This window comes from Dendronephthya gigantea, unplaced genomic scaffold (genome assembly GCF_004324835.1).
Source record: "Dendronephthya gigantea isolate DGI-Jeju-01 unplaced genomic scaffold, DenGig_1.0 000037F, whole genome shotgun sequence".
NCBI lineage: Eukaryota > Metazoa > Cnidaria > Anthozoa > Malacalcyonacea > Nephtheidae > Dendronephthya > Dendronephthya gigantea.
Window position 1 is genome coordinate 1,133,722 of NW_021163047.1, and position 27,377 is coordinate 1,161,098.

A 27,377-nucleotide genomic window follows, 5' to 3' on the forward strand; every position below is an offset into this window, starting at 1 on the left:
AATCTATATTAGGTTTATATATTCATTTGTCTGCCATTTGCGTCATTCCTCAAACGTATACGTATAACTAATTCGATCTTCTGAGTTCTGAATGCATTGCTTACGAGATAATCTTGAGCATATTTGTTCAAAATCAAAATCTCATCCTGTGTGAAATCTATATTTAGGTTCTTATATATTCATTTGTCTTCCATTTGCGTCATTCCCCACACGTACGTATAACTAATTCGATCTTCTGAATAGCCTTACGAGAAGATTTTCAGCATCCTTTGTTTAAAATCAAAATCTCATCCTCAAAATTTTCTGGGAAATATAACGTCAGTTATCTTTAGTATTAGCGATGCCGAATCTTTCCTTTATAAGAATTGATGTTCACCATGTTTATGCACTTTAGTATGACAATTCTTTCAAAATTAACACTTGCATATTTTTATAACTCTACTAGTCAAAATACATTTATTCTTAAAAATTATACATTAAATTCATTATAAGATACGTCTTATACATCTCCCATCGCCATTGGTTTAATAGTCATATTGAGATGTCCAGTATGGAAACTGGAAGACGTCGCGAGAACGCGAGTGTAAAAGGAAGCGTAGGTTGTGCTTGAATGATTGTAACAATATTATTTGGTGACTGTGGAAACTTACTCATGTTTCCATACGATCTGAATAGCACAAAAGTTATTAAGCATTTGACAATATTTTTAATAGCAAACATGTTTTGACATGTGGTGTCTGTGGAAACATAATGAAGTTTATTAAGTATACGTAAAATGTAATCCTATCTACGTCATATATTTAACAGTTATTCTGCGAACTCGAGTCGTATATGAGCTGATAGAGAGTATACCGAGTATACGACGAGAGTGAGTTTATTATATACCCAAACTTTGTCGCTCTTTCGGTGCATTTTGGTGTGCTATTGTCAACTAAAGCTTGAGTCTAGTAGCCAACCAATGAAATTACAGCATACCTCATATCTGGCGCTTGTGTATAATAAGAACGTTTATTAGGATGCATTCGGAAAAAGGTTATCCTGTTATGATGAAGATAAACCACCGTATAATTATTGATAACCTTGTACTTCATATCTTTATAAGAATGATAAAATCCTAAGCTGAACTAATGCAAGATAGCCGAGCGGCAAACAAGAACCATGATCAGAATTCAGTATCATCATCCTTATCACAGAACAACGAGTATATTAAAGTCGTTATTTTATGTCCTTAAATTGAGACAGAGAGAACACGTGTTTTAAATTTTTTGAGTCCTTGAATTTGTTTGTCCGTATCTCCGTTTCATACTAACACCATTGTTTGAAGATAGACAGGATGTGAATTCCACAGCAGGACTGTTTCTAAGGAAGTCTTGACCACATTCTGACATTCTTTCCATATAAACGTGCCCTCTTTACTTGAAATTATTAGTTCACGTTTTATATAGTCGTCAGAATTCTCTCCAAAATGGCAGAGACAGCTGATAGTCGAACGCTGGTAGTAGAGGTAGGTTTTTTTATATATCATAACACTAAAGGTAGGTTTTTTATATCGTTATTATTATTTATTGAAATACGCTTCATCAACACTTAGCCACGTTTGCTGCAATTACACAGTATATAAATACCCTTTGATTCTTATTAAAGTATATAAGTAGAAAAGACAAATAGACTTGTAGTACAATGTCATGGCATATGTCTATAATAATATCATCAGTGGTAAGATAAATTTTAGACTTCGTGTTAGGAAGACGATAAGAGATCTAGAGACGCCGATTTCATCGAGTATTATAGTATTTGTAAGAGTGTTGATGCATATTATCTTATGAAGCAAATTTGCCTGACGAAAGCAATTATTGTCGCGGCCACCTTCTCCGGCTTTTGTTCCTTTATATGGCCAGTTTATGGCGATATCTTATCCTTATGGCGATCGTGCGAGCTCTAATTGTTACACGTTGGGGACGACACGATTTTCCTTTCACTTGCAATACATTTCAACTTTTAAAAGACGTGATAAAGTAAATTAAGAGTTTTGAAACAAATGTATATAAGAAAACATTCGTTGTACAACTGTGGCAGTGGCGGATCTAGGATTTTTTTTACGTTAGTCAAAATTTTCGTAGGCCAATTTTCGTCACCAATCGTCCTCCCTCCGCCAGATTTATGAAATTTGTGAGGCTTTCCAAGCTTAATGCCAGGTTATAGTCTGCTAAATTCCTAGGGCACAGCTATTGAATGCCACACAAAACATTGTGTAGGCACTGAAATGGAAGGTTTAAAAAGGGACGTTTTGTGGGTATAAAATGCATGTTTTTATAGCAATAGTCAAATCTCAATAATGGTAGAAATTTACCCCTTCGAACAGACCTCTCAAGAAATTTTCAGCTTAAAATGTTATTGTCTAGTGAAATGTAAGAACACAGGTTTATTACGTTATCATTGAATTTGGTGAAAGCGAAATTGCTTTATATTTATATATTATAATGATTTCGCAAATATCCATAGCTTTCTAAATCTTTCAAACTGCAAATTACAGATTATTACACTAGCTCACAATCTATACAATGCCAGCAAGAAGAATCTGGGTAATGCGAATAATCAATACAACAAATGAGAATATGAATGGGCTCGAAATTCTAAATCGATTTGACGGGCGACGGGCGAATGCAAATATCTAATAACAACAGCCTCAAAGCCTAGGTAAAATATATAAGCTAACAATAACATAGTTAAATTATCGGACCATTGTTTATATGAACTTATAGTATTATCAGGGTATAGTTTACATAAACATCAACATTGGATAATTTATAATTACCGTATAACAGTACACTTCTCAATTCGTCGAACACATGCGAGTATAGTTAATACGAAAACATCCATCTCTCGACGACATGTTATTTAATAGTGTCATGAATATAGCGCCCGCATTAAAACTGCTCTACACCGGTTTTTCTTTTGAATTCCCTTGCAAAGAACTATTCATTTGACTGCAAAACATGGGCTCTGATCGGTGATATTACTCACGGTCAAATATAAATGCATAATATAAATACATATTAAAGAGATGCCTGCGGAGGAGGCTAGTCTGACTCTGATCGCTTGATCGGTCGTGATCGGTCAGGAATTAAACAGCCAATAAGAAATGAAGATAAGACCAACCTCCAAAACGATCACAATTAGCGTCGCTATGGAAACTATCGATCTGACCAATCAGATTGATGAAAAACGCCCATAACCAACCTCTAAAACGATCAGACCAAACCCCCAAAACTATCACCATTTTTGTCTCCTTAGAAACCACCGAATGGGCCAATCAGATTGACCAGAAACGCCCCTAACCAACCTCCAGAACGATCACGATTGTGCAGTTTGAAATTTGAATTCAGAGCGGGGAAATCAAGAGAGATCAGTGTTAATTTAATTCATTCGGCCAGAAAATTAATTATGCCGCTGCAAATTTACAACTGGACTGCGTTCGGAAAAATAAATATTATTTCACTTTCATTGAATCAAATTAGTGCGGAATGTTTACGTTAGTCGCGTGATTGGTGTGACTACCCCTAGATCCGCCCCTGAACTGTGGAGTTTTTATAAACACAAAAGTTTCGTCAGTAGTTGCCAAATTCACAATGTAAATACATTGGAGAACGCATGAGCGAAAAATTTTAATATGATCATACACTTAACTTTGTTATAACCTGTTCTGGAGGCACATGCAGGCACTGTGGAGAAGGCTGAAGTTGTTTGATTATTTCGCGAAGAAATCTGAAGAAAATGATTGTCTCCAATGTTTTCTTTTTTAGGAATTCACGTTTCATCGTTTAACATTTAATACAGACGAACATGAGGAAATAGGGAAGAGATTGACAATTGGTAACACTATTTACAGATAATGTCAGCTTTTAATTTCATCAGGTTGAGGTTAATGCGTATAACAACATGGCTTGAGGTACGGCATGCCCTAATCTTGAGCGGAGAAGTGTCTAGAGCAGAAAAAAACATTGTGGTCTTCTGAACGCGCTAAATTTCTCACAAGATTTACTTTCATCGTGTATAGGGATGGGAAAAAATCTTACTCTTCCAAATGGAGTTCGTCTTCAGTTTGCATATATCGTTGCTCTTGCTGGAGACTTTTATGGCATACCTAAAGAACCGATTGTAAATCCCTTGGTAAACCCTAACCAATCTGCGGATAGTTTACAAAGATTCAAGAATGCTTATTCAACTTTGGCGAATACTCCACACACGGGAAAGTTTAAGGTTTGAGATGTATTATATGATATTACTATATTTATATATAAATTTGAAAAATAAAGGAATAAAACAGACACTCCATGTGATTATAATGTCATGCGATACTAAAATGTTATTACTGAGCTGACTTTCCTTCCGCTTTCATCATTTGCATGAAATTGAAATTTCAAGATCAATATTAATAATTACCTGGGTTTTAGTGATAAATGAAAATGGTTTAGAAAGTGCTTGGGCACTTAGTAGTTGTGACTTGGGAAGTTCCAAAAAAATTTCATTCAAAGAATATCTTTTTAAGGAACGATTAGAAGAATTGGTTGAAATGATCAGGCAGGAAACGGATGGACCGAATCTACACTGTCATCACAGCAACCAAGCATGGGACGAAGCTTCCGGCGGATGGTGGATTGGTGGAATTCCCATATGGCCTGGCAATATGTTGAAACTTGCACACAAAAATTTTGATCACTTTGGATCCCGTGCTAAAAGAGCTTATGAAACAGGACATGGATATGCCATTGAGAAAGCGCGGGAAGCAGGTAACAAGAACTCCCCCCCCCCGGTTTGCTGTCTATAGTAGGGGGTGCCCGCGTGGCTTCTAAAAAGACTAAGTCCCAATAAAAATGTGCAAAGGAATAACTGAGGCCTTGTTTAAACGTCGCATTTTGGTTGCGTCGAATGAATTCAAACAGTAGATAATGAGATTATTACTGAGGTTTATCACGAGGGTTAATCAAAGCCATAATATATTTTAAAAATCTTTATGCCGTGTGATGTCATTAGTTGGGTTATTTAGATATCTTACAATGTTCAGTATTTGAGAATATTTTAAGCGTTCTTTACAATGCAACCATAAAAGTAAAGGGCAAAATTTCGTTGCGGGAATTTCCATCGATGTTTTTGAGTTTTTTCTTACTTTTTTTTCAGTGCTTTTATATCCTTTTGCCTTTAAACCGAACATGCGCAGAAGACATATATCTCACGATCAATTGAATCATATTTTGATTAGGTCGCTCAATGGGAAGAGATCGAGAAAAGCTGCGCGATATGGCCTATTCAATTGAGGCATTTGCCCTTCATTTCTTTACTGATGCATTTGCAAGTGGACATATTAGGTATGATATTATATAGTCTATTTGCACACAATGCCTAACATCTATTTTTGCATAATCGACGGCGAGAATAGCAACAACAAAATGTGCATTCTGGGCAGGAAGAAAAACAACAACAACAACGAGGACTAACAAAATATCAAGAAGTACAAGTGAAAACAATGACAGTTGCAACAACAAGAACAATTGAAGTAAAAACAAATGACGCACCATGCAGAAACAATAAAAAAAGTGATTACTCTGACACATACAAAGCGATATTCTAATTGAAATTTCAGAACACCGAGAGCAGAACTTCAATTTAACGTCACACCAAGTTTGATAGGAGATCTTTTGTCGAAATTCATGCATGATGAAGATAACAAGTTTGGTCTTCGTGTTACCAACCTACGTGGAGATACGTGGATTGCTTATGGGGATGGAATGCTGATTCAAAAAAATGACAAGGTGACTCACCGTAATTATTTGATTGAACTGTTTGGTAACTGCATTTAATTTCCGAAAAGTTGTTTTTAAAAAAAAGTAAAAAATAAAAAATAAAAGAATTACATTTTTTTTAAGGACTGCGGAACTACAGTATTTAGAAAGTGGGGGGAGGAGAAGGTTGTCACTAACAAAAAGGGCACTTTCTCATAAGTAAATTAGCTTGTAGGCACATCACGTAATATCACAATTCCCCCCATACATCTTGGATTCGAAAACAGTGAAATTCACTGAACTACGTAATTATTGTTTACAACTGCAATGCAAAATTTTGCTACACACAAAGTTTGAGATTATATGTACTCCTAAGTCTTGTTTCCTTTTTTTCGTTAACAATAATGCACATTTAACGACTCAAATAAGGGAATATTCGCTTGAAAAAAGAGGCACATTTTCGTATTTCTAAAAAAACTACGGGCGCACCCTGTCCCTGTGCCCCCGGTCCCACGGCCCTTGACATTTTATTAGCGAGTTTAAGATTCACTAAATCTACGATGCATCATAAGCTCGCTATTGCATCACGCATGCACTTTGCCTTCTCGCTCTCAGTGTAAAGAGACGGGAGGCAATTTGGTTATCATGACGCTTAATTATGTCAGTATTTTCTAAGGAGTGCATTAAAATCTTCGTCTTATTTATTTATTTTCGTATACCCTGACTTTTTGCTAAATTAGTGGCTTTTAAATTTCATAAAATGTGACCGAGGAATGCTTTCATAGAGAATAACTCTATTGATTTTTTTCTCGGAAAGGATAATTTCAACTTTGTGGCGGAAGCTGCCCAGACATCAGTGGACCAGGTATTCATGGCTTACCAAGATCCCGATATAAAACTTGATCCATGTGAAGTCACTGACTTCTTGCCTTTTTTGGATGAAGAAGAAAAAAATAATACGCCACTGTTTCAAATCAAAGATGGTGAATTACATCGTAGATCAGATATCAATGATCTTCAGTGTAAAGAAACTACTACGGACTGGTGGGGAAGCACAACTGCTTGGGAGTTGTGGAGGTACAAACCAAAGAATCCAGCGATACCTTTGATATAAACAATCTGTCGAAAGTCCTCCAATGTGTCATCTACCAGTGGCGTAGCCATGGGGGGGGAATGGGGGGGTCTGGACCCCCCCACTTTTGTTAAAGATCAATATTGTAATTCTTCCAAAATTGAAAAGAAACTAGGGGGGGGGGGCAAGTTGCGAATATTTTTAAAGAAACCACCTGTTGAAATAGAAATAATTGTGTATATATGCGTTCACAGGCTAACCCCTACGTTATATACAGTTTAGTTTCATGCAATTTCAGTATAGCACTTTTACTGCTTTTACGTATTTTTATGCAAAATGACGTGAAGTATACGGCAATTTTCTCTGCAACGCAGGCTCAGAATGCGAAGTGAATATGTAAACAGCAGTACGTACGGTAGGAAGCTAGTATATACTTAATACTTTATGAATAATTAAATACTATTCTGAAATGGAGTAATGGATTTATCCCGTGATCCTGCAAGTGAATCGACTGTAGATGTGGAGCGAATTATGTCGCTGGGTCCTGTGAGACCGAAATTAGACTTTCCAAGAACAACGTTTGGTGCAAAATCGCTACGATTTCAGGAAAGGTGGTATGCTTTGTATGATTGGCTCGAGTATTCGGAAGAGAAAGACGCAGTATTTTGTTTCTGTTGCAGAGTATTTGGGAATCAAGGTATACAATTGTGGCCTATTAGGAAAGTTATAGAGTAACTGTTCGCTTGCGATATATCTTTTCTTGATTTGTATATACTGCATTTTAAAACTAATTCTTTCTAAGCGATAACTCAGGAGAGGTTTACATGAGCGACTCTTCTTCGTTTACCACTTAAAAGACAACTTATTAAAATTAAGGGTAAATTTCAACAAATTGACTGATAACTGATAAGACATAAAATAAATAGGGCACTCGGTTTTAAAACAAAATGATCATCAGCCGAATCAGGTTGCTGTTTTGTCGAAGTGTCTGATGCGTCTATAGCGCCTGTTGAACAATGTTTTTTAATGTTGTTTTATGGCACTTAATTAAATTGAATTTGATTTTGAAGATTTACAAAAGCGCTTCTAAAACACATCACTCAACAGACTTTGCTTTTAATGCATTTTACGTTTCTACGAGGGAAATTATCCTTTTTCTACAACTATAAACTTTCCCCAAGAAAACAGCTCATACTGGCTCAAATTTCTATAAATTTTTATTTTGATCGATGCATTGATATTTGTTTTTGGTTCATATAGCTATAGCGTTTGTTTTTTATTTGTTTACATAACCGTCTAGCAATTAGGTTTCATCAGTTGGGCGTTACAGCAGTTTCACGAGATTCGGGACCCCAAAACACAAAAGTTCACTGAAGTAATGTTTGTTTTTGACATACGGCATCAGCAGATGCAATATAAAGTACTAGTTGGTAGCCACACCCTTAGGTCAAAAACAAACATAACTTTCTCCGTTTTTCAGCCTCGAAATGTCTATCAAACGCCCTAGAAAAATTAAAATGCCTACGACAAACGCAACAAAATTTTCGACCAACCTTAATCGCCTGTATAAGTGCGGACATGTTGTATGAACATTATCTTGTTTTCCAGTGGGTTGTTCAGAAACTGTGTTCGTGAAGGAAGGCTTTAGAAATTGGAAAAACGCAGTCGGAAGCGAAGGAAGGTTAGAAAAACATAGCAAGTCAAGGATGCATCAGTTAAGTAGAGAAAGGGCCATCTATAGGAAAACATGCGTGCCAATCAACGCTCAGCTTTCTGCTGTAGCGGCTGAAAACATATCCAGAAAACAACAAGAAAGAAAAGAAAATAGAGAAGTAGCCGAAGTTATTTTTGATGTCGTTCGTCACCTCATTCTTCAAAACGAAGCTTTTCGGGGCCATGATGAAAAAGATTCGTCCTTAAACCAGGGGAAATTCCTAGCGGAAATCAAGTTTCTCGCAAAGTATCATCCTCCGCTGCAAAAATGGCTTGACACACATCCTGGAAATGTCTCGTGGATCAGTCCCGATATTCAAAACGAAATGATAGAAATTTTAGCAAATCACATTTTGGATATTATAAAGATACAAGTTCAGGAAAGCAAGTACTATTCGGTTGAATGTGATGAAGTAACCAGTCATAAGCACTCATATATGTCAATTGTGTTGCGTTATGTGTTTAACAACATCATCTATGAACGCGTGATAGGGCTCAAGAAAGTAGTTAGTTTCACAGGGAAATCGTTATGCGATGTATTAGTTCAAGAACTGGGCAAGTTACAAATACCACTTTGTAACATGGTTGGGAAAGGTTTCGACGACGCCAGTAATATGTCGGGAAAAGAAAAAGGCATGCAGCAGCAATTAACCGATGCTGGAGCAACTCTTTCCTTATACTTCCACTGTTTTGCCCACTGCCTGAATTTAGTCCTTGAGAAGTGCGCTGAAACCTTGCAGCCTGTGAAAGATGTTTTTTCGACGATTGGGGCAATCTACAAAGTCATGGAAGGGTCACCACAACGAAACGCCGTTTATGAAAGAAAGCTAGAATTATTTTCCATTAAAGATGGAAGAACTGCTCTTCGTGCCTTTTCTGACACTCGTTGGACGGCTAAGGCGGACAATCTTAATGCTACGATAAACACTTTACCAGCATTGATTGCCACTCTAGAAGAGCTTAAATCATCTGATGCCACTTGTGAAGGCCTATTGAATAAAATTAGTTCGTTCGAGTTCCTCCTGCAATTGCTGATTTTGAAAGAGTTCTTTGAATTTTCAAGGTACGCCTCAGAATATCTTCAAAGAGAAGAAATGGACTTAGTGACCGCTGTGGATGCGGTAACTTCGCTAATCGCTAAATTTTCTTCTTTCCGGAATGAGGAGAAATTTGCCGAGTTTGTGCGCACTGCTGAATCCAAGGCAGTCGAATTTCAAGTTGAAGATTCATTTAGAGATCCCATCAACAAACGCCGTAGAACGCTTCCAAATCGTCTAGCTGATGGGCAAACATTGCTTGATGCATCATTCAGTCACCACGTTGCCTCCTCAACTCAAAACAGCACAACAGTGTCATTAGAAAGTAAATTTCGCACTGATTTTTACTATTGTCTGCTTGATCTGCTGCTGACGGAGCTGAAGAGGCGATTTTCAGTAGAATCTTGTGAAGTCTTGGTACAATTCTCGGCATTCAATCCAGCGCGTTGGAGTGATGATAATAGAGAAAAGGTGAAGAGTTTGGCAAGAAGATACGCAATCCCAGAGGAAGCAACCTGTCGGGAATATTCCTTGTTTCGAGAGTCTGGATGCTTTCGCAGTTTGATGGAGGAGATGGAAACACGCAAGAAGCAGGGGTGGAAGAACCCTTACCTTCCATTAATATTAAAGAAGTTTGGTGAAAGTGATCATGCTGGCCTTTATCCCAACCTTTACAGAATTATTTGTATTGCGGCCACCATTCCAGTTACAATAGCTTCATGCGAAAGATGCCACAGCAAAGTTAAAATTATCAACAATTATATGAGAGCAACCATGGGTGAAGATCGACTTGAGAGCTTGGTTCTTGTTAGTAGCGAAAGAGATGTAGCCGAAGATATTAAGTTAGATTCTCTTGTCGATATATTTGCTTTGAAGCCTAGAAAACTTCCACTGTAATATATTCGTGTAATCTAAAAGTTAGATGAAAAGTTATACTCCTGAAAACAGAACATAATTGGATTTCCGTCCAAAAGGAAAGTGATCTTAAAATGCATTAAAGAAGTTCTCAACTTAATAACAAGTTCTTAAAACTTTCTTTATCTAATAAATTGGCGTTTTAATTATTAGTTTATTACACACATGCTTTGCTAATCTTGTAAATATTTCACCTATGGCATAAGATACACCAAATCTGTGGCATATAGATCATTTCCGGCGACTATTTTTTTTGGCTTTTAGAACAGTAATTTTACTAGAAAGTATATATTTGGCATTTTGGACCCCCCCACTCGTGTGGGGCTGGCTACGCGCCTGTCATCTACACGTAATTTGTAATGAGAAATTTAAATATAATTTTTTGTACGTTTTCCCAAAATGTAATCCATTGAATCCATAGGCTATCCACGCTTTTTTGTGAGGTATCTGATTCACTTTCCTCGTTTACTATTTTGTCTTCTAAATGTTGAATTCATTGAGTTGGTAGCTTATTCTCTTGCAGTACAGCAACTAAAATGAATAAATAATAACACTCTGCATGGCATTTGTTTCCTAGCTCCGAAAAATGTCTGGTGTTTTAAGAGGCTTTTCTTTGAAATTCATTCTGAAGAAATATTCTTCAAGAAAATAAACAATTGTTTTTTGTGCAGGGCCGTTTAATATAAACCATGCCCAGATTTTCTAATATACAGTGCGTCAAGTGACTACAGTCATAAAATCCGCTACATTTAGTGTAATTATACGCAGTATAACATAGAAAACAGTGTAGCAATATAGAAGCTTCTTAATAATTATTAAGAAAATTCAGTGCATGCTTAATTAGTTTCTGCATTGTATACCTGTATTTTGTCCTGGTATATACTAAATATTTTGTAACTAATAATTATTAGTTAATATGGCCTTTTCAGTGCAGCTTAATTTCTAGTTTGCAGTAGGCTGGCGTGTCAAAATTTTTCAATATGCCTCTAAATAATAGGTATAAAGCGTACGGCTTCAATGTCATTACTACAATGAATCCAATGTAAAAGCCGATAATGCACAAACAAAGAGTGCTTTAATGCTTTTAATATTCGTTTTGAGTAAACTCGTAAAGACTTTATATCATTTTAAAACTTAAATAAACAACACATGCTTACCTTTAAATACTAAAACACCCTAACCGGTTGCCCGTTTAGTATTTTTCGGTGTGGATTCATCTATAATTACATTAATTTCTTCTTAACTAAGTTCGGCAAATTTTTTGTTTATTGCCGCCATTTTGATCGTGCAATAAATCCTATAACGGCACTGCCGTGGCGTTGTTGCTATATAAAATTCACTCACGTGGTACAAATCGACCAATCAGAATGTAAGCTTACAAAAAATGAATATTAAATAATAATTATTATAACTGTAGAAACAGATAAATGCGATGTAAATTCCTAAGTTGTCACATGATATAATGTTGATAAATCCTACGTGCTAATCATATATTGTAACCAATTATATAGATTACACATTACAGAAATGGTGATATCCTATAATTATTTATTTATTATATAATATGCAATCTTGATTCTGCTATATATTATAGTCCATATCTTGCGCTTTAAAACAACTCACAACCAACACATTCACGGACGAGTTCGGCAGCCAATTTTCTAATTGCCGTATACCTAAAATCGAGTGCAGTACTAGTGTAAATGAATCTCTGGCGTAACCGTACTGACAATTTCGTCAATCAGTTTTAAGTTGATTGTTTTTACCGTCTATTTCACCGTCTATTAAAAAATATTAGAATAGCGGGACTAAGTAATCAGACTGATTGTTATTTGCATGCAGTTGCACTGACATAGTTTTTCGATCTAGCTTTGATAATTCTGATTTTGAATGATTTCTCCTTCTTCAAATTTTATGTTCAATGAATTAATTTAGCCTCATTTATATTGAGACCTTTTCGGCTTTGCTGTGATATGCAGGCCTGGTTTCCGTAAATTTTTCTGGTTGTGGAGGTCTCGCTGGCTTTGCTGACCTCATGGCTTTACTCGATGATTCACCCGTCTCCACCTGATCCCCGTCATTTTCATCATCCTCCACTTGATCCTCATGTCCTCCGTCGTCCCTTGGTTTGCCTGCACACAGTTTCTTACCGCATCCTGATATCTTCGAACCAGGTTCAGAGAAAAGGTCCTTGTCACCATGGAAAATTTTCTGCCAGAAAAAGGTCAACAACCTAGTATGAAAGGTTATTCTGAAACCAAGAAGTAAAACAACGATACCTCCCCATTTTTCGTCTCGATGCAAACCTTCCATCAATGGTGCCACATCATATGCAGCATCAAGTGCGAGGGCTAACCATATGCAGGCTACTTCAACAAAGAACAATATAAGTGAAATCCAGTAGAAAATGCAACGCCAGATCTTTTGTGTAGCTGGATGATTTTGCCGTCTAAGTTGGCTACAACATTCACAACAATTTTCAGGACAACTTTCAGGCAATTCATACTTGGTACAACATTCACAACAACTTCTAGGGCAAGGTTCACAACGTTCAAAACGCTCGCAAGACGTCGTCAATAGACAATTGCGTAGACATAGACATATTGCAGGACAAGGTTCCTGCGGCGTATAGTTTAAACAAACTACAACCAAGAACATTGCGATCGGCCAAAAAATCAGTGCAACTGATATATGCTTGCTTTTGGAAGGACTTTCAGCAACTCGGACAATGTAGTATATAACTGTCAGCAGGAGTAAAATCGACAGCGACCAGAACGACCCTTTCTTGCACGCCGATGATGCTGTCGAAAACTCGAAAAGAGAATCTTCATCCCCGACAACAATCAAAACAAATACCACTGCTGATGCAATTGTTGAAAGCAACCAGGCAAACATCAATCTTTCCGAGTTTGGTACAAGCCCATCTTGTTCGCAGGCGAGAGCAGAACTGTGTTCAATGATGAGACACTTCGAGTCGTAGTGCACAAAAATTACGAGTGAAAAGCTTCGGAGGAAAATCAGTGCGATAAAAAGCCCCTAAAATAGAAAAAGTAGCTATATATAATTTTATTTTACTCGGTGTATATTATTTTTTGGTAAACGATTATTTTCTTTCAGTATTAATCTTAGACACATATGTTAAGATGAGAAATTATTACGTATGTGATTTCTAAAATTTGGTTGTTTTGTTGTTATATGGTCGCAATGGTTATATATATATTAATATATATATTAATATATATATATATATATATATATATATATATACTATTTACATGTTTGAAGGAAAACAGATTGCATATATACATATACGTATTGTATTAGGTTACATTACTTAAGAGAAATTTATTTCTATGTCTGCATTTTGATAAAAGTTCGCTTCTTGAATTCAGGGAACAAAGTTCAGGGTGGTAGATTATGATGAATTTTTCGTGAGTAAAAGACTACAGCGTTAAGATGTATTACTGTATAACTCTTGCATTGTTTCATGATACGCCAGCTTATCACATAATTGACCTTTGCCTCTTTAAGATATTTACTTAGTTCTGTTGCATTTCTATATTTAGTGAGTTAATCTGAATGAGCTAGTGTGGCAATTATATCTTGATTTGAATTGGCCTTCGGTATGACCAACATACGATTCTATATGGTTGGAATCGTTTCTAACAACCGTTGCTTGGTATACTACTACATTGGTTGTTAGACATTTACCATTCAGTGGCATGAGGATTTATTTCTACAATTACACTGATTTGGTTTCGTTATAGAATCATCTGTTGACGCCGACTTACAATAATTTTATTTAAAATACGCGCATTTTGTCGCCAAGGTTAATATATACACTATATACATGGTGACATTAACGGATTATAGAAGGTTATGTTATATTGCTAAGTAGCAATTTACCGGTGGGGTTGAAGTATATATTATAAGTTGCATTGTACGAATAAATGGAGACGAATATAACAATGTGATTAAAAGTAAGTATATATTAACTAAACTATAACAATTATAACAACAAGAAGAGACTGGGTTCCATTGTTTCCTGCGAAAACACCACGTTGAGTACAAACGTCCCAGGATTATACCCAATTTTTTTTCAACCTTCATTCTTATGAATAATGCAAGGATAAAGCGAAGCTTTGCACTGTTATTAGTAATATCCAGTAGCTCATATATCCGTGTTGAAAAGTGTTTGTTGGTGTGAAAACTACGTTTTCTCTATTGTAAAATTCTCGCCAGCGCAACATAGCGAGGCCTTGCTTAAACGTAGCACATCATAATCAATGACGTTACGTTGACACAATGCAAACTCATCAGTAAATCGGCACGCCGCGCAGTCATTTGAAAAGAGCAGTAAGTCCAGCGACAAACCGTAATCATGCTGTTTCCGCGACACGACAGGTGTTGATAACACTGAGATTTCTGGCAACAGACTGGCAGTTTTCAGCAGGTCACCGGAGATACAGTTGCCCGTTTAGACAAATCTACTGTCTGTAGATATATTTGTTCAGTTACCCTATAGCGTTGTCTCGAAAGGTTGACCAATTTATACGGTTTCCTCGAACACAGCAAGAACGCGATGCAGCAAAGCAAGGTTTATACGATATTGCCAATTTTCCTTGCACAATTGGTTGTGTTGATGGCACACATATACGCATAATTGCCCGCACTGACAACGAATGGGATTTTGTTAACCATAAGATACATCATTGACGGGAAAAACGTTGACGGCAAAAACCGGTTTGATCGGGTTTAAATCATTTTAACCTGTGGTTATCCGGCGGTTAGTTAAACGCGCTACTAAACGGGCTTTGTGCAACACGATTTTATCGCATAGCGACTAAACGCCGTTTAAGCTAAACGCCTTTCGAACAACCGGCCCCTGGTTGCGCCAAGCAGACACAAGCAAGTCTTGAGCTTGTTTTGAAACTCTCATTGATGAGTATTGTTTGCTGAGATAAGCCATCCGGCCAGATGAACTTGGGCAATGGGGTGAGGGCTTCCCCCTTTGTACTGAACCCAAGCTCCCTTGGGAAACAAGCAAGGGAAATCTATACTTATCTCGAGAAGTACTGGGTACCATGATTGAGTTTCCCAGACTGGTATTACAAGGCACAACTGGGAGATTTTTTGTGAATTGACTTGAGTCAGACACCGTCCCACTAGAGTGAAAGGGAAAAGGCATACCCTTTTACTTTTAACCAATCCACTTATAAGGCGATGGAGAGGGGCTGGAAATGTTGCCTGAATAGAGGCCGACAGTTTTTCTATATAGTGTTCTGACTGACATATATGGATTGTTTAGTATTCTGAAACAGTCCTTCCTTATTCCCTTGATCTTTTCTTTGGGAAAGGCAGGGATATTGACTTTAAATTTACTTAGGACCCAGAAATTCTAGTTCCTGACTGGGTTCTGTCAATGACTTGGTTTGATTTATTATCAACCCTAGATTGTCAGTAAATCGACCGACAACTATGTATGTTCACGGCACACGTTTGTGGACTTTGCCATTAACAGGATATCCTCTAGGTCGATTACCAGTCGTTCCTCAACTGGGCTATCATGTACCGGTTTGAGAATTTTTGTAAATGTCCAAGGGGCACTCGCCAATCCGAAGGGAAGACACGCAAACTGCCAAAGAGTGCCTCTCCAAAAAAACTAAAGTATTTTTTTGTGTTTGTACCTAATTGGGACAGTAAAACAGTCGCCTTTTCAGTCTATTTTTGTCATAAAATCTTTGGATTTTAGAAATGTTAATACTGTTCATAGCAATTTAGGTCCTTGAGATTTATGACTGGTCTGTGGCCCCTACTTTTTTGGGGACAGTGAATAAAGGGCTTATGAACTGATTTTTTATTTGAGCCTTGGTGTCGTGGACCTTATAAATTGCATGTTTTTTGTACAAAGCTTGCACTTTCTCGTTGATCACTATCCTTTGTGCTGGAGTGATTTACATTTTTGAAATAGAATTTTGTTGGGGGTGTGACAAATTCTATTTTGTAACCTTGTATGGTTTCTAAAACCCACGGATCGTTTGTCATTTTTTCCCAATTTTGGTAAAAATGAAGCAAGTTGAGTATTGTTGTTTTCTGAAAACATACCTGTTGCTAATGGAAGATCGATTTGCTGTTTTGCTGGGGTAGTTGGTTGAACGTTGCACCTGATTTTTGTTTCGAGGCGCGAGGGTTGCGACTTGTATCATCAGGTATCGTACCATTAATGCCGTTGCTTTGAACGACCGAACTTAAGAATTTTCAGCAAACTGGTCCTTGCCAGTATTATCCCCATGTTTCCTAAGACAATGCGGTACGTGTATTTCTTACCCAATTTACTAAGTGCTTGTGTTCGACGTTTGCTAAAAAGGTTACTACTCGGAGAGATTTTGCTAAGTAATTTAAAATAATGGCAATATTTACTTCAGAATTTTCATCTCTGGCCTGAATTAAGGTTTCATAGGCCATTGCTACTGGACCAACAACGTCTAGAATATAGCCCTGGGTTTTCCGTAACGATTTATCTATAGCTCGGTCACCTGTTCGTCAGCATGATTCTCGAAAACCGTGGGCTCCTTTAACGAGCTTTTAACACTCTGTAATTTTGTAAGTAGAGATTCCGTCAGTGCAGTGATAAACTCAGAGCTTTGCCGCACTGAAGAGATCGATTACCTGAGATGTCGCTTGAGTTAGAGCCTTTTTCTTCGGCCGCTGTGTCAGCCATACTTCTTTCCTCGTGAGCGAAGCACAAAAATGTTGTATGCGGGGTGGACGTGGTATTTTGGCAGGGAACAGTGGGACGCAGTCTCTTATTCTTGCTATTGTTGTATTTATTTTTAATCGCTGTATTTTGAGTGAAGTAATAAAGATAAAACTCACTCACACTCAACTCATCGAGTGGCGGATCTTAATCTTCTCATAGCGTTTACACAGAAGTATTTCCACTCGAATAAAAGCTTGATTTTCAGTGTTTTACCTTGAATGTTTCCAATGATTAAGAAAAAACGTTCTCATTGATCAGTAATAACAAAATTTCAATGGCACACTCAATGTGTGTGAGTGTGAGTGAGCTTTTAGAATACAGGCGATATATGAGGCGACACTTTATGAAGTACAATTACACTTAAACGTACAAACATGCTTGCCCATCCTAACGACAAAGTATATACAAAATTATTGGCCTATAAATATTATGTTATACAAACCTTATAAACTTTGTGCATAATTGGTGAACAAATAATGTCCCGTAACATTTTTAAAAACTATATTCTCATGAGCAATTGCGTTGATGAAAAATATTAGATTAATTTCTGCCAGATCTCCAGTATAGTTTTCCAATCGTTGCAATATTTTGCGTTAGTATATTAAAAGAATTGTTATAAAGTAAAACAAACTTCTTTCGAGAATATATAGGACAGTTTTGTTTGCGTGGCATTAACATAATTTATAAAATGTTTCGTGCGAACAAAGCGTTGCTAAGAGCGAATTTCCTTATATGGTGTGGACATCTGTGCAGTGTGTAAACACAAAAGTTTCGTATTTGCCAAATTCACATCTCTCAAAGGAAAATGTCATTACAAATTACAACGTCAGTAGAATTTTATACCAATTTGAACTCAACTTTAAACTATTTTTCGCGTGGAATGTCGTTTGTTATTGATAAAGTAGTACTGCCTTGTCTTAGTTGATTCGCTGTCCATATACTCTGATATAACTACCAGCTACGATGTATTTTGCCAAACGACTTTGTAATACATCATCAGAATTCAAAAGTGAATTACATCCAACAAAATGGGAATGTTAAACTTCAAAGTCGATTTGAAACCCAAATATAGGTTAAAACGAGACAAAGATGAGTTTGTAATATGTTGATTTCATTACAAAATCATCATCAGACTGACTAAAGTTAAAATTAGTTAGTCTTTATTTAAGGCGGTGTTAGCTACACTATACAACTTTCCTTGCAACTTGCAATGCAATTATAATTTTGAGGAATGTTAATTTATAAAAGGTGTTCGAAATCCTAAGAAAACGTTAGCAGACCGTAAAAAATGTTCGTACTTGTCAACTTTAAATGGTGTGGTGGAAACGCGGACTGCGGGCTGCGGACTCTAGATTGTTCACTGCATGAAAAGCCGAGTTTTCACAGGTGAATACGTGCGAATATGAGTTCGAATATGGTTAGTATTCACGCGTATTCACCGATATTCACTGTGAATATCCTCGGAATATTAGGGGTATTCCGACGTGAATACCTGTGAATAAAACACACCCCATATTGTCACCTAGAATATGTTCGAATATTGTGTGAATATTTTTGAGGTAGGATATTCACACTTGGTCATATTATTAAGTGCTGTTGAATAAATATAGAATAAGCGAGACATTATTTACTATAAAAATTTGCCGCTAATTTGTCTATAGTGCCAAATATACATATATAGCCTTGTTGCAGCAAATTTTGATCGGATTTTTTCTCTTTGCAATGCCTTGGCTTTGCCATTCACTGTTAAACAGCTCGAATATACCCTTGTATTGAATGTATAAATTTTAACTCCTGTACGCTCCTATGTTATAAGATTTACATTCAAGTCCTACATGTGTATAAAAATAGAGCATAAAGCCCAGTGTGACTAGGCTCAGTGACAAGGCACTTTTAAAGAAGTGTCTTGATGGAAAGACACAAAATCAGAATGAGAGCTTTAATGGGATGATTTGGCAGCGAGTTCCCAAGACGGCCTATGTTGGAAGTGATGCATTTCAGCTCTGGGTATATGATGCTGTGGCACATTTCAACATTGGAGACAAGGCTACTATTCAAGTGTTGGAAGCTCTTGGAATGAAACCAGGATCCTTTTGTGTTTCTGGGGTGAATGAAGCAGATCGACGCCGTGTTACGAAAGCTGACTACAAGACAATGGACAAAAACAAAAAGCGAAGGAAGATGTTGAGAGGGAAAAGAAAACAGCAAGTGGACAAGAATGAACAAAGAGGAGGAAAAACTTATGAACCAGAAGCATTTTAATCATGTTAGAAATAATAAAGGCCTTATCAATGACAGTTGTTTCCAAACTTTAAGCTCAAATTTCACAAAATGACATTTCACCGACTTTGGGGAAGACTAGCTTATTCAACATTTGTGCTAATTACATAAAATTTTCAGTATTTTATTTTATTTATAAACCTAAACCTCAAAAATTTCATGAAAGTTAAATATATAATTAAATATTTATAATTTAATTAATTTTGCAGACCCAAATCCTGGTCTCGTTATAAACAAATTACGATTTTTTCACTGTAATAAGCAAATTTAATAATTTTTGAAATTTAGGTTACTGCTGGACCTATTAGGTCATCATTCATAGTTACGTAATTTCATATTTTGCACAGATGTAGAGGAGTAGGTGGTTGCTGAGCAAAATTTTGCGAATGAAACTCCCTGGCGATATTTTACCGAGAAAGCTTGATTCTGCCAAATATAGCTTGATGTCTGGACCAAGTTTGTGGGGCAGGTGCGACTCTCCCCCCTCTCCGCTTAGAAACGCCCTTGAGTGCAGCATAAGGGCATTGCATGCTTTATTTTAGATGGATCACTAGCAGTAGTGCGCTTGTTTTATACATTTTCCCTGAAAGCGTCGTTTTGTATGAAAAATTGCCTCCCAAAAGCCAAGGCGTTTCTCAAAATTTCCCCTCGGCGCAAACCATAGTGACCTCTCGTAAGCATGGCCGCATCCAAATCCTCAACATCTGCCTGCGTTCTTGGTGCATGCTAACACACAAAGTCTGCCCGTTGGGAAGCATCTGAATATATGGATTATAGAAATAATTCTGATAATATTTTAAGATTTTATTATAAAATGATACCAGGTCGATGTCGATATAACGCGTTTAACATGATAAAACAATCGAACCAACAACATGTTACAATAAACAACCCACGACCATGAGCATGGCCGAGCTCGAAAACCAAAATGAAGCTGTAGGAATTGTGTAAATAGGCTCAGTCTGTCAACACATTTCATTTCACTGCTTAAATCATTGTAGTAACGTGCCCGAAACAAGAAGAAACGGAGCCAAGAATTGTATAACAAATGTTAATAAAATTATACTAAAAAGACTAAATTACAATTACAAAATGACGCCGCCTCTTTTTATACCTACCCCAGCATGCATCAGGATAGTCAAAGCACAGGTATGTCGCGGTACACTATAGTCATAACACTGTCTGAGTTATACATTAAAAGTGTGACAGAAATGTTATAGGATGGCAGAATTGTGTGGTTTATACGACCAATGTAGTTTCACAGCCGTGGTTGTTCCCCACCAGTTCGTGATAGTTTTCTTATCTTGAAGATCATTGATATCTGATCTACGATGAAGTTTACCATCTTTGACTTGAAACAATGGTGTGTTGTTTTTCTCACTCTCGTCCACAAATGGTAAGAGATCAGTGACTGCACTTGGATCTTTTTTCTCATCAGGGTTTTTGTACGCTTTGACTACTTGGTCAACGGATGCTTGTGCTGCTTCAACAGCAATTTTGAAATTTTTCTTAAGAAAACATAAACAATATTTTTTGGATGATTTTGCCATTGTAAATAATAATAATAATGTATAACCCCTAAATAGGGCTGGCAAATGACCTTAAAATTTGCAGAACTTTTGGCAATAATTCGGTAATAATGTTTGGTAAATATTAATTTAAGACGTAATCTTAACCCTAATCTCAAAGATTAAAATTGGCTAACCCACTATGCCGACTTTCTTTCTGCTCTTCCCCGTGTCTTCATTATCAATCCACATTGCAATTTCGGGAAATGGACTGAAAATCCATGCTGAATGGGGAAATTTGCTTTTTGACACGTGGGATTGGAAGCACTTTAACATTTACAAATCAGTGATTTACATCCCAAATGGTGCTATTTGTTAAATAAATTTGCAGTTAATGAAGAATGTTCAAATTCTTTGTGATCAAAAGCAAAAGCAAATGAAAAGGATTGCAAAATGTGATGGGAAGTTCTAAAGTGCAATTAAACTAATAAAGCTGACTGTTGGTTCCTGCCCTGTTCATGGCCTCAGGAGTGTACTATGGAGTATGGACTATGGACGACTAAACTCAGTCATTTGGAAAAGAAACAGGTAAAATATTTGTTAGTTATAAAGTGCATACATAATTTTGGTGTATCATTTTGCTACTGTAATGAAGTAAAATGCAAAAACAAACATGTGTAGTTCTGGTGTATTTCTGGTGTGGTACATATGTCTTGGGACTCCTCTCATTTAAGACTAACTTCACAAGACACCTCTCTAATGTGCACTCGGCGGAGCTAGGTGTCCCGGGGTGATGGCAACATCTAGAATTGGCTAACGCTGATCATGTATTAACAAAACTACATTGTCAATTGTTAATTTTAGTAAACGTTGAATTAATTTTTTTGAACTTAATGAAAATTGCACATGGTTTCGCTACAGAATTAAGCTATAATAGCGCAATCAATGTAGTAAGTTGTCATTAGAAATATACAATCAAAGGAAGAGTATACAGTGGTTTGACAAAAAGGATTATTATTGAGGTTGTGTATTTATACTGTATATTTTATCATGTTAAAAGCAATAGGTTTCAAAACAATTAGCAAAGCACATAATGAGTTTACCTCATCCTTTGTGTTTTTGAGCATTCCATCCCCATAAGCAATCCATTTATCTCCACGTACGTTGGTAACACGAAGACCAAACTTGTTGTCTTCATCATGCATGTATTTGGACAGAAGATCTCCTGTTAAACTTGGTGTAACATTCATTGGTAAAGCCACTCTTGGTGTTCTGAATGTCGAGTGAAATCTCAGTTCATAAGGCAGCTATTGGTATACATCATTGCTTGTTATAATTATGTTAATTCTTGCTGTTCCTTTCATTGCATGTTCTAACTGCAGTTATCCTTGTTCTAACTGTATAAATATGCTTGTTTGTAACTGTGGTTATATCCTTGTTTTAACTGTAGTTATTTATCCTTGTTCTAACTGTTGTTATCCTTTTTTTAACTGTAGTTATCCTTACTGGTCTAACTGTAGTCATCCCTATTGTTCTAACTCTAGTTACTCTTGTTCCAACTGTAGTTATCCTTGTCTAACTGTAGTTATCCCTACTGTTCTAATTAACTCTAGTTATCATTATTCTAACTGTAGTTATCCTTACTGATCTAACAGTAGATATCCTTTTTCTAACTGTAGTTATATTTGTTCTAACTGTAGTTATTCTTACTGTTCTAACTGTAGATATCCTTGTCTAACTGTAGTTATCATTGTCTAACTGTAGTTATCCTTGTCTAACTGTAGTTATCATTGTTCTATCTGTAGTTATTTTTACTGTTGTAACTGTAGATATCCTTGTCTAACTGTAGTTATCATTATTCTAACTGTAGTTATCCTTGTTTCAACTGTAGTTATCATTGTTCTAACTGTAGTTATCTTTGTTCTAACTGTAGTTATTGTTCTAACTGTAGTTATCTTTGTTCTAACTGTAGTTATTCTTACTGTTCTAACTGTAGATATCCTTGTCTAACCGTATTTATTATTGTTCTAGCTGTAGTTATCATTGTTCTAACTGTAGTTATTTTTATTCTAACTGTAGTTATTCTTACTGTTCTAATTGTAGATATCCTTGTCTAACTGTAGTTGTCATTGTTCTAACTGCAGTTATCCTTGTCTAACTTTAGTTATCATTGTTCTATCTGTAGTTATTTTTACTGTTGTAACTGTAGATATCCTTGTCTAACTGTAGTTATCATTGTTCTAACTGTAGTTATCCTTGTTCTAACTGTAGTTATCCTTGTCTAACTGTAGTTATTATTGTTCTAACCGTAGTTATCTTTGTTCTAACTGTAGTTATCCTTGTTCTAACTGTAGTTATCATTGTTCTAACTGTAGTTATCATTGTTCTAACTGTAGTAATCCTTGTTCTAACTGTAGTTATCATTGTTCTAACTGTAGTTATCATTGTTCTAACTGTAGTTATCATTGTTTTAACTGTAGTTATCATTGTTCTAACTGTAGTTATCATTGTTCTAACTGTAGTAATCCTTGTTCTAACTGTAGTTATCATTGTTCTAACTGTAGTTATCATTGTTCTAACTGTAGTTATCATTGTTCTAACTGTAGTTATCATTGTTCTAACTGTAGTTATCATTGTTCTAACTGTAGTTATCATTGTTCTAACTGTAGTAATCCTTGTTCTAACTGTAGTTATCATTGTTCTAACTGTAGTTATCATTGTTCTAACTGTAGTTATCATTGTTCTAACTGTAGTTATCATTGTTCTAACTGTAGTTATCATTGTTCTAACTGTAGTTATCATTGTTCTAACTGTAGTTATCATTGTTCTAACTGTAGTTATCCTTGTTCTAACTGTAGTAATCCGTTTTCTAACTGCAGTAATCCCTGCTGTTCTAACTGTAGTTATCCTTGTTCTAACTGTAGTTATCCTTGTTTTAACTGTAGTAATCCCTGCTGTTCTAACTGTAGTTATCATTTTTCTAACTGTAGTAATACCTGCTGTTCTAACTGTAGTTATCTTTGTTCTAACGGTAGTTATCGTTGTTCTAACTTTAGTTATCCTTGTTCTAACTGTAGTTATTCTTGTCTAACTGTAGTTATCTTTGTTCTAACTGTAATTATCCTTGTTCTAACTGTAGTTATCATTGTTCTATCTGTAGTTATTTTCACTGTTGTAACTGTAGATATCCTTGTCTAACTGTAGTTATCCTTGTTCTAACTGTAGTTATCTTTGTTCTGACTGTATTTATCCTCATTGTTCTAATTGTAGTTACCATTGTTCTAACTCTAGTTATCATTGTTCTAACTCTAGTTATCATTGTTCTAACTCTAGTTATCATTGTTCTAACTGTAGTAATCCTTGTTCGTTGTTACCACTGTTGTAATGTTATTTGTCTTTATTCATGATCACTGGATACTTTGAATTTGTTTAATCCTAGTCAGCAAAAGTTTCGGTTGTTTAAATTAACGTTTTTTGTTACCTGATATGTCCACTTGCAAATGAGTCGGTAAAGAAGTGAAGGGCAAATGCTTCAATTGAGTACGCCATATCAAGCAACTTTTCTCGATCTTTTTCACTGCTTTTTTCTAAAGAAAATGTAGTGAATTTTCTGACGTCCAATGTGAACGAGACTAAATTAATGCTGATGAGTAAAGTACCTACCTGCTTCTCTTGCTTTCTGAATAGAGTATACGTGTCCAGCAAGATAGGCCATCTGAGCATGGGGTTCAAAGTGATCAAAGTTTTTTTCTCCAAGTAAAAGCATTCTCCCAGGAACCACAGGTATTCCACCCACCCATATTCCGCCTGTTGCCTCGTCCCATTCTTTGTCAGTGTGATGACATCCTGCAGTTTTGCAAAGCATCTCGTCTTTGATCATTTTTAATAGTTTGTCCAGTTGCTCCTTGATGTATGAATGTTAGAATATAAATTATCAGTTATCATTTATCTTTGTTTTACAAATAAAATATGAAAACAAGGAGTTTGAACTCGTTTGTAGCTACTGCATTATATATGCAAAGACTTATAAATACATGTTAGCCTTCTCACGATGACGAATCTTTAAGCGAATTTAAACAAACATAACAGTATAAAATGCAATTTTTACGAATTGATGTACAATCTATGAATAAAAGCAGTCGCTGGTATTGAGAAATCCTACGATATTGATGTACTCTAACCTCAAAATGGCCGCATATTCGCCTTTGTTAGAATGGCTAATTCGTTAGGATCATATATCATAACTGCTACATGATATAAACCTCCCTATAGACTTGGGGAAATTAATTTCTGTTTGTTCTTTCCTTTTCCTAGTCAACGGTATTGAGTGAAATATTAATATCTATAACCTTATATTTTCCTTTGTATGGGGTTTCTGCCAACGTGGAGTACGCATTCTTGAATCTTTTTGTCACACCTGGATCAGGCTGACCAGGATTTTCCAAAGGATTTGCAATGGGAGCATCTGGTATGCCATAATAATCCCCAGCAAGTGCAATGATATCTGCAAATTTCAGAGATACTCCATTTGGAAGAGTAATTATTTTCTTCCCTGTGTAAAATTGTGAAAAAAATTAAATTTACTGAAAGTTCTTGCTCAAAACGGTGGGCAGCACACTTCTCTAAACATTTTTTCATCCTCCTAACACATTTCAAGCAGTTTTTTTTGACCCAGTCGTCTTCTCGAACAACACTCCAGCTCTCCGAAATCTCTAGGGTTTTCTGTCTTTATTAATAGAGAAGTTTAGTTAGACGTTCACAGCAAACCGCAAACCGCGGTGTCGCGTTAGCGGTTTGACGTTGCCATAAATGGCCGTTGTTGCAAATTTGACATTTAGTTAGTAGTCATTCACCTATACCTATGAAAACGATTCAAAATTGGCATCCAGTAAACAGTTTCGCTGTGAAATCGCTTCTAGCTATTTATAATGCTTTAATTTTTTAGAAAACCAATGTCGCGTTTACACTCGGGCTGAGAGGGCCCTCCATTTTAATAAGCGACTATCGAACTACATAACAGGCTTGAAAATTACCACAAATAAAATTTGGGTATTCAATATGTCTACTAGGAGTGTTTATACGTGAAACGACACACTATTGCAATGACAATACGCTCTGGTATTGGGGCTACGTGAAAATACACCTCCAGCGGTTGAAAACGCGAACCGCAAACGTCAAACGGCAAAATTTCAACGTCAAGAAAAAACGTCAAACTAAAACTCTCTAATACCACACTGTTGCCTTCAGAGAAGATTGCTCAATCAACTACAATATGCGGTTCCTTAAACACTCTTTACCAACACGATAAAATTCGTGAATGCGATATTATTGCAGACGAAGTATTTTTGTATTACGTCTGAGATATAAAGCTTAATAAATTGTAGTACGGTTCGTGTATAGAAGAAAAAGGCTATTATTTCATTTCAAATTTATGTTTTATAATCTTACCAATATCTAGTTGATATCCTATCGTTTCATGTTCACCAGTATTAAAGAAGGAAACGGGAGTAGGAATATTGTTTGCCATTTCTCCCTATATGCCAAATATGTAATAATTATGATTTATATAATACGCGATTCTTCACTCATTTTATATTGCTTAATTATAGGAGTCATTCGGCGTCAACTACTGTCAGTACTGGTGAAAATCAAGTCGGGGAAAGGCTGTACAATGAAGAAACGTTTCCATTAGTGCTTACTATAAGTTATGAGTGTCCAGGGTGGTCGACAGGGCATAGGGATGACCACAGTGGATGATGACTACAGTGGATGATGACCACAGTGGATGATGACCACAGTGGATGATGACCACAGTGGATGATGACCACAGTGGATGATGACCACAGTGGATGATGACCACAGTGGATGATGACTACAGTGGATGATGACCACAGTGGATGATGACCACAGTGGATGATGACCACAGTGGATGATGACCACAGTGGATGATGACCACAGTGGATGATGACTACAGTGGATGATGACCACAGTGGATGATGACCACAGTGGATGATGACCACAGTGGATGATGACCACAGTGGATGATGACTACAGTGGATGATGACCACAGTGGTGCTCGTGGTGGCACCCGTGGTCTGGGTGATGGTGACGACGAACTTCCGCCAACGAAGGCAAGGCAAAAAGAGACCACCTGATCCGGATTGTAGCGTCCCGCGTCGACATAAACTGGCGCTGGTTTTTCGCTTAGCAAGACACTGGTGACAAGCCCTGATGCTGGAGAATTGACGGCATTATCGAACCACGCTTGCACGGCTCGTTTCTCCGTAAAGAAGATCTTTTAGAGACTGGTGC

General features: G+C 36.5%; 3 protein-coding genes across 3 annotated transcripts; 2 read left to right on the top strand and 1 right to left on the bottom strand.

The window, feature by feature from the left end:
* The first annotated feature begins 1,246 nt into the window (after positions 1–1,246).
* On the top strand, positions 1,247–7,319 carry LOC114526071. Its single transcript, XM_028547573.1, has 7 exons — positions 1,247–1,504; positions 3,804–3,873; positions 4,058–4,260; positions 4,550–4,790; positions 5,261–5,366; positions 5,642–5,810; positions 6,598–7,319. The coding sequence occupies exons 1-7, from the start codon at positions 1,466–1,468 to the stop codon at positions 6,892–6,894; spliced, it is 1,125 nt and encodes a 374-aa protein (XP_028403374.1). The 5' UTR covers positions 1,247–1,465; the 3' UTR covers positions 6,895–7,319.
* A 10-nt stretch (positions 7,320–7,329) lies between these two features.
* Positions 7,330–10,499, top strand: LOC114526107 (zinc finger MYM-type protein 1-like). Its single transcript, XM_028547609.1, has 2 exons — positions 7,330–7,549; positions 8,461–10,499. Exons 1-2 carry the CDS (start codon positions 7,330–7,332, stop codon positions 10,497–10,499), a joined length of 2,259 nt encoding a protein of 752 aa, XP_028403410.1.
* Positions 10,500–20,771: 10,272 nt separating this feature from the next.
* On the bottom strand, positions 20,772–25,594 carry LOC114526108. The gene is made up of 5 exons (XM_028547610.1): positions 25,415–25,594; positions 24,729–24,969; positions 24,547–24,652; positions 22,169–22,337; positions 20,772–21,065 (listed from the first exon to the last, which is right to left on the bottom strand). Exons 2-5 carry the CDS (start codon positions 24,943–24,945, stop codon positions 20,772–20,774), a joined length of 786 nt encoding a protein of 261 aa, XP_028403411.1. The 5' UTR covers positions 24,946–24,969; positions 25,415–25,594.
* Between the last annotated feature and the right edge of the window lie 1,783 nt (positions 25,595–27,377).

Bases quoted from the DNA above. Each gene is read 5' to 3' on its own strand.
- LOC114526071 (XM_028547573.1), top strand. From the start codon at position 1,466: ATGGCAGAGACAGCTGATAGTCGAACGCTGGTAGTAGAG. The intron at 1,505-3,803 runs GTAGGTTTTTTT...TTTCTTTTTTAG, and splicing joins GTCGAACGCTGGTAGTAGAG to GAATTCACGTTTCATCGTTT. The intron at 3,874-4,057 runs GTAACACTATTT...CATCGTGTATAG, and splicing joins AGGGAAGAGATTGACAATTG to GGATGGGAAAAAATCTTACT.
- LOC114526107 (XM_028547609.1), top strand. From the start codon at position 7,330: ATGGATTTATCCCGTGATCCTGCAAGTGAATCGACTGTAGATGTGGAG. The intron at 7,550-8,460 runs GTATACAATTGT...CTTGTTTTCCAG, and splicing joins CAGAGTATTTGGGAATCAAG to TGGGTTGTTCAGAAACTGTG.
- LOC114526108 (XM_028547610.1), bottom strand. From the start codon at position 24,945: ATGATCAAAGACGAGATGCTTTGCAAAACTGCAGGATGTCATCACACT. The intron at 22,338-24,546 runs GTAACAAAAAAC...CTCGACATTCAG, and splicing joins TTTGCAAGTGGACATATCAG to AACACCAAGAGTGGCTTTAC. The intron at 21,066-22,168 runs GTAAACTCATTA...TGTTTTCTTAAG, and splicing joins TCAAAAACACAAAGGATGAG to AAAAATTTCAAAATTGCTGT.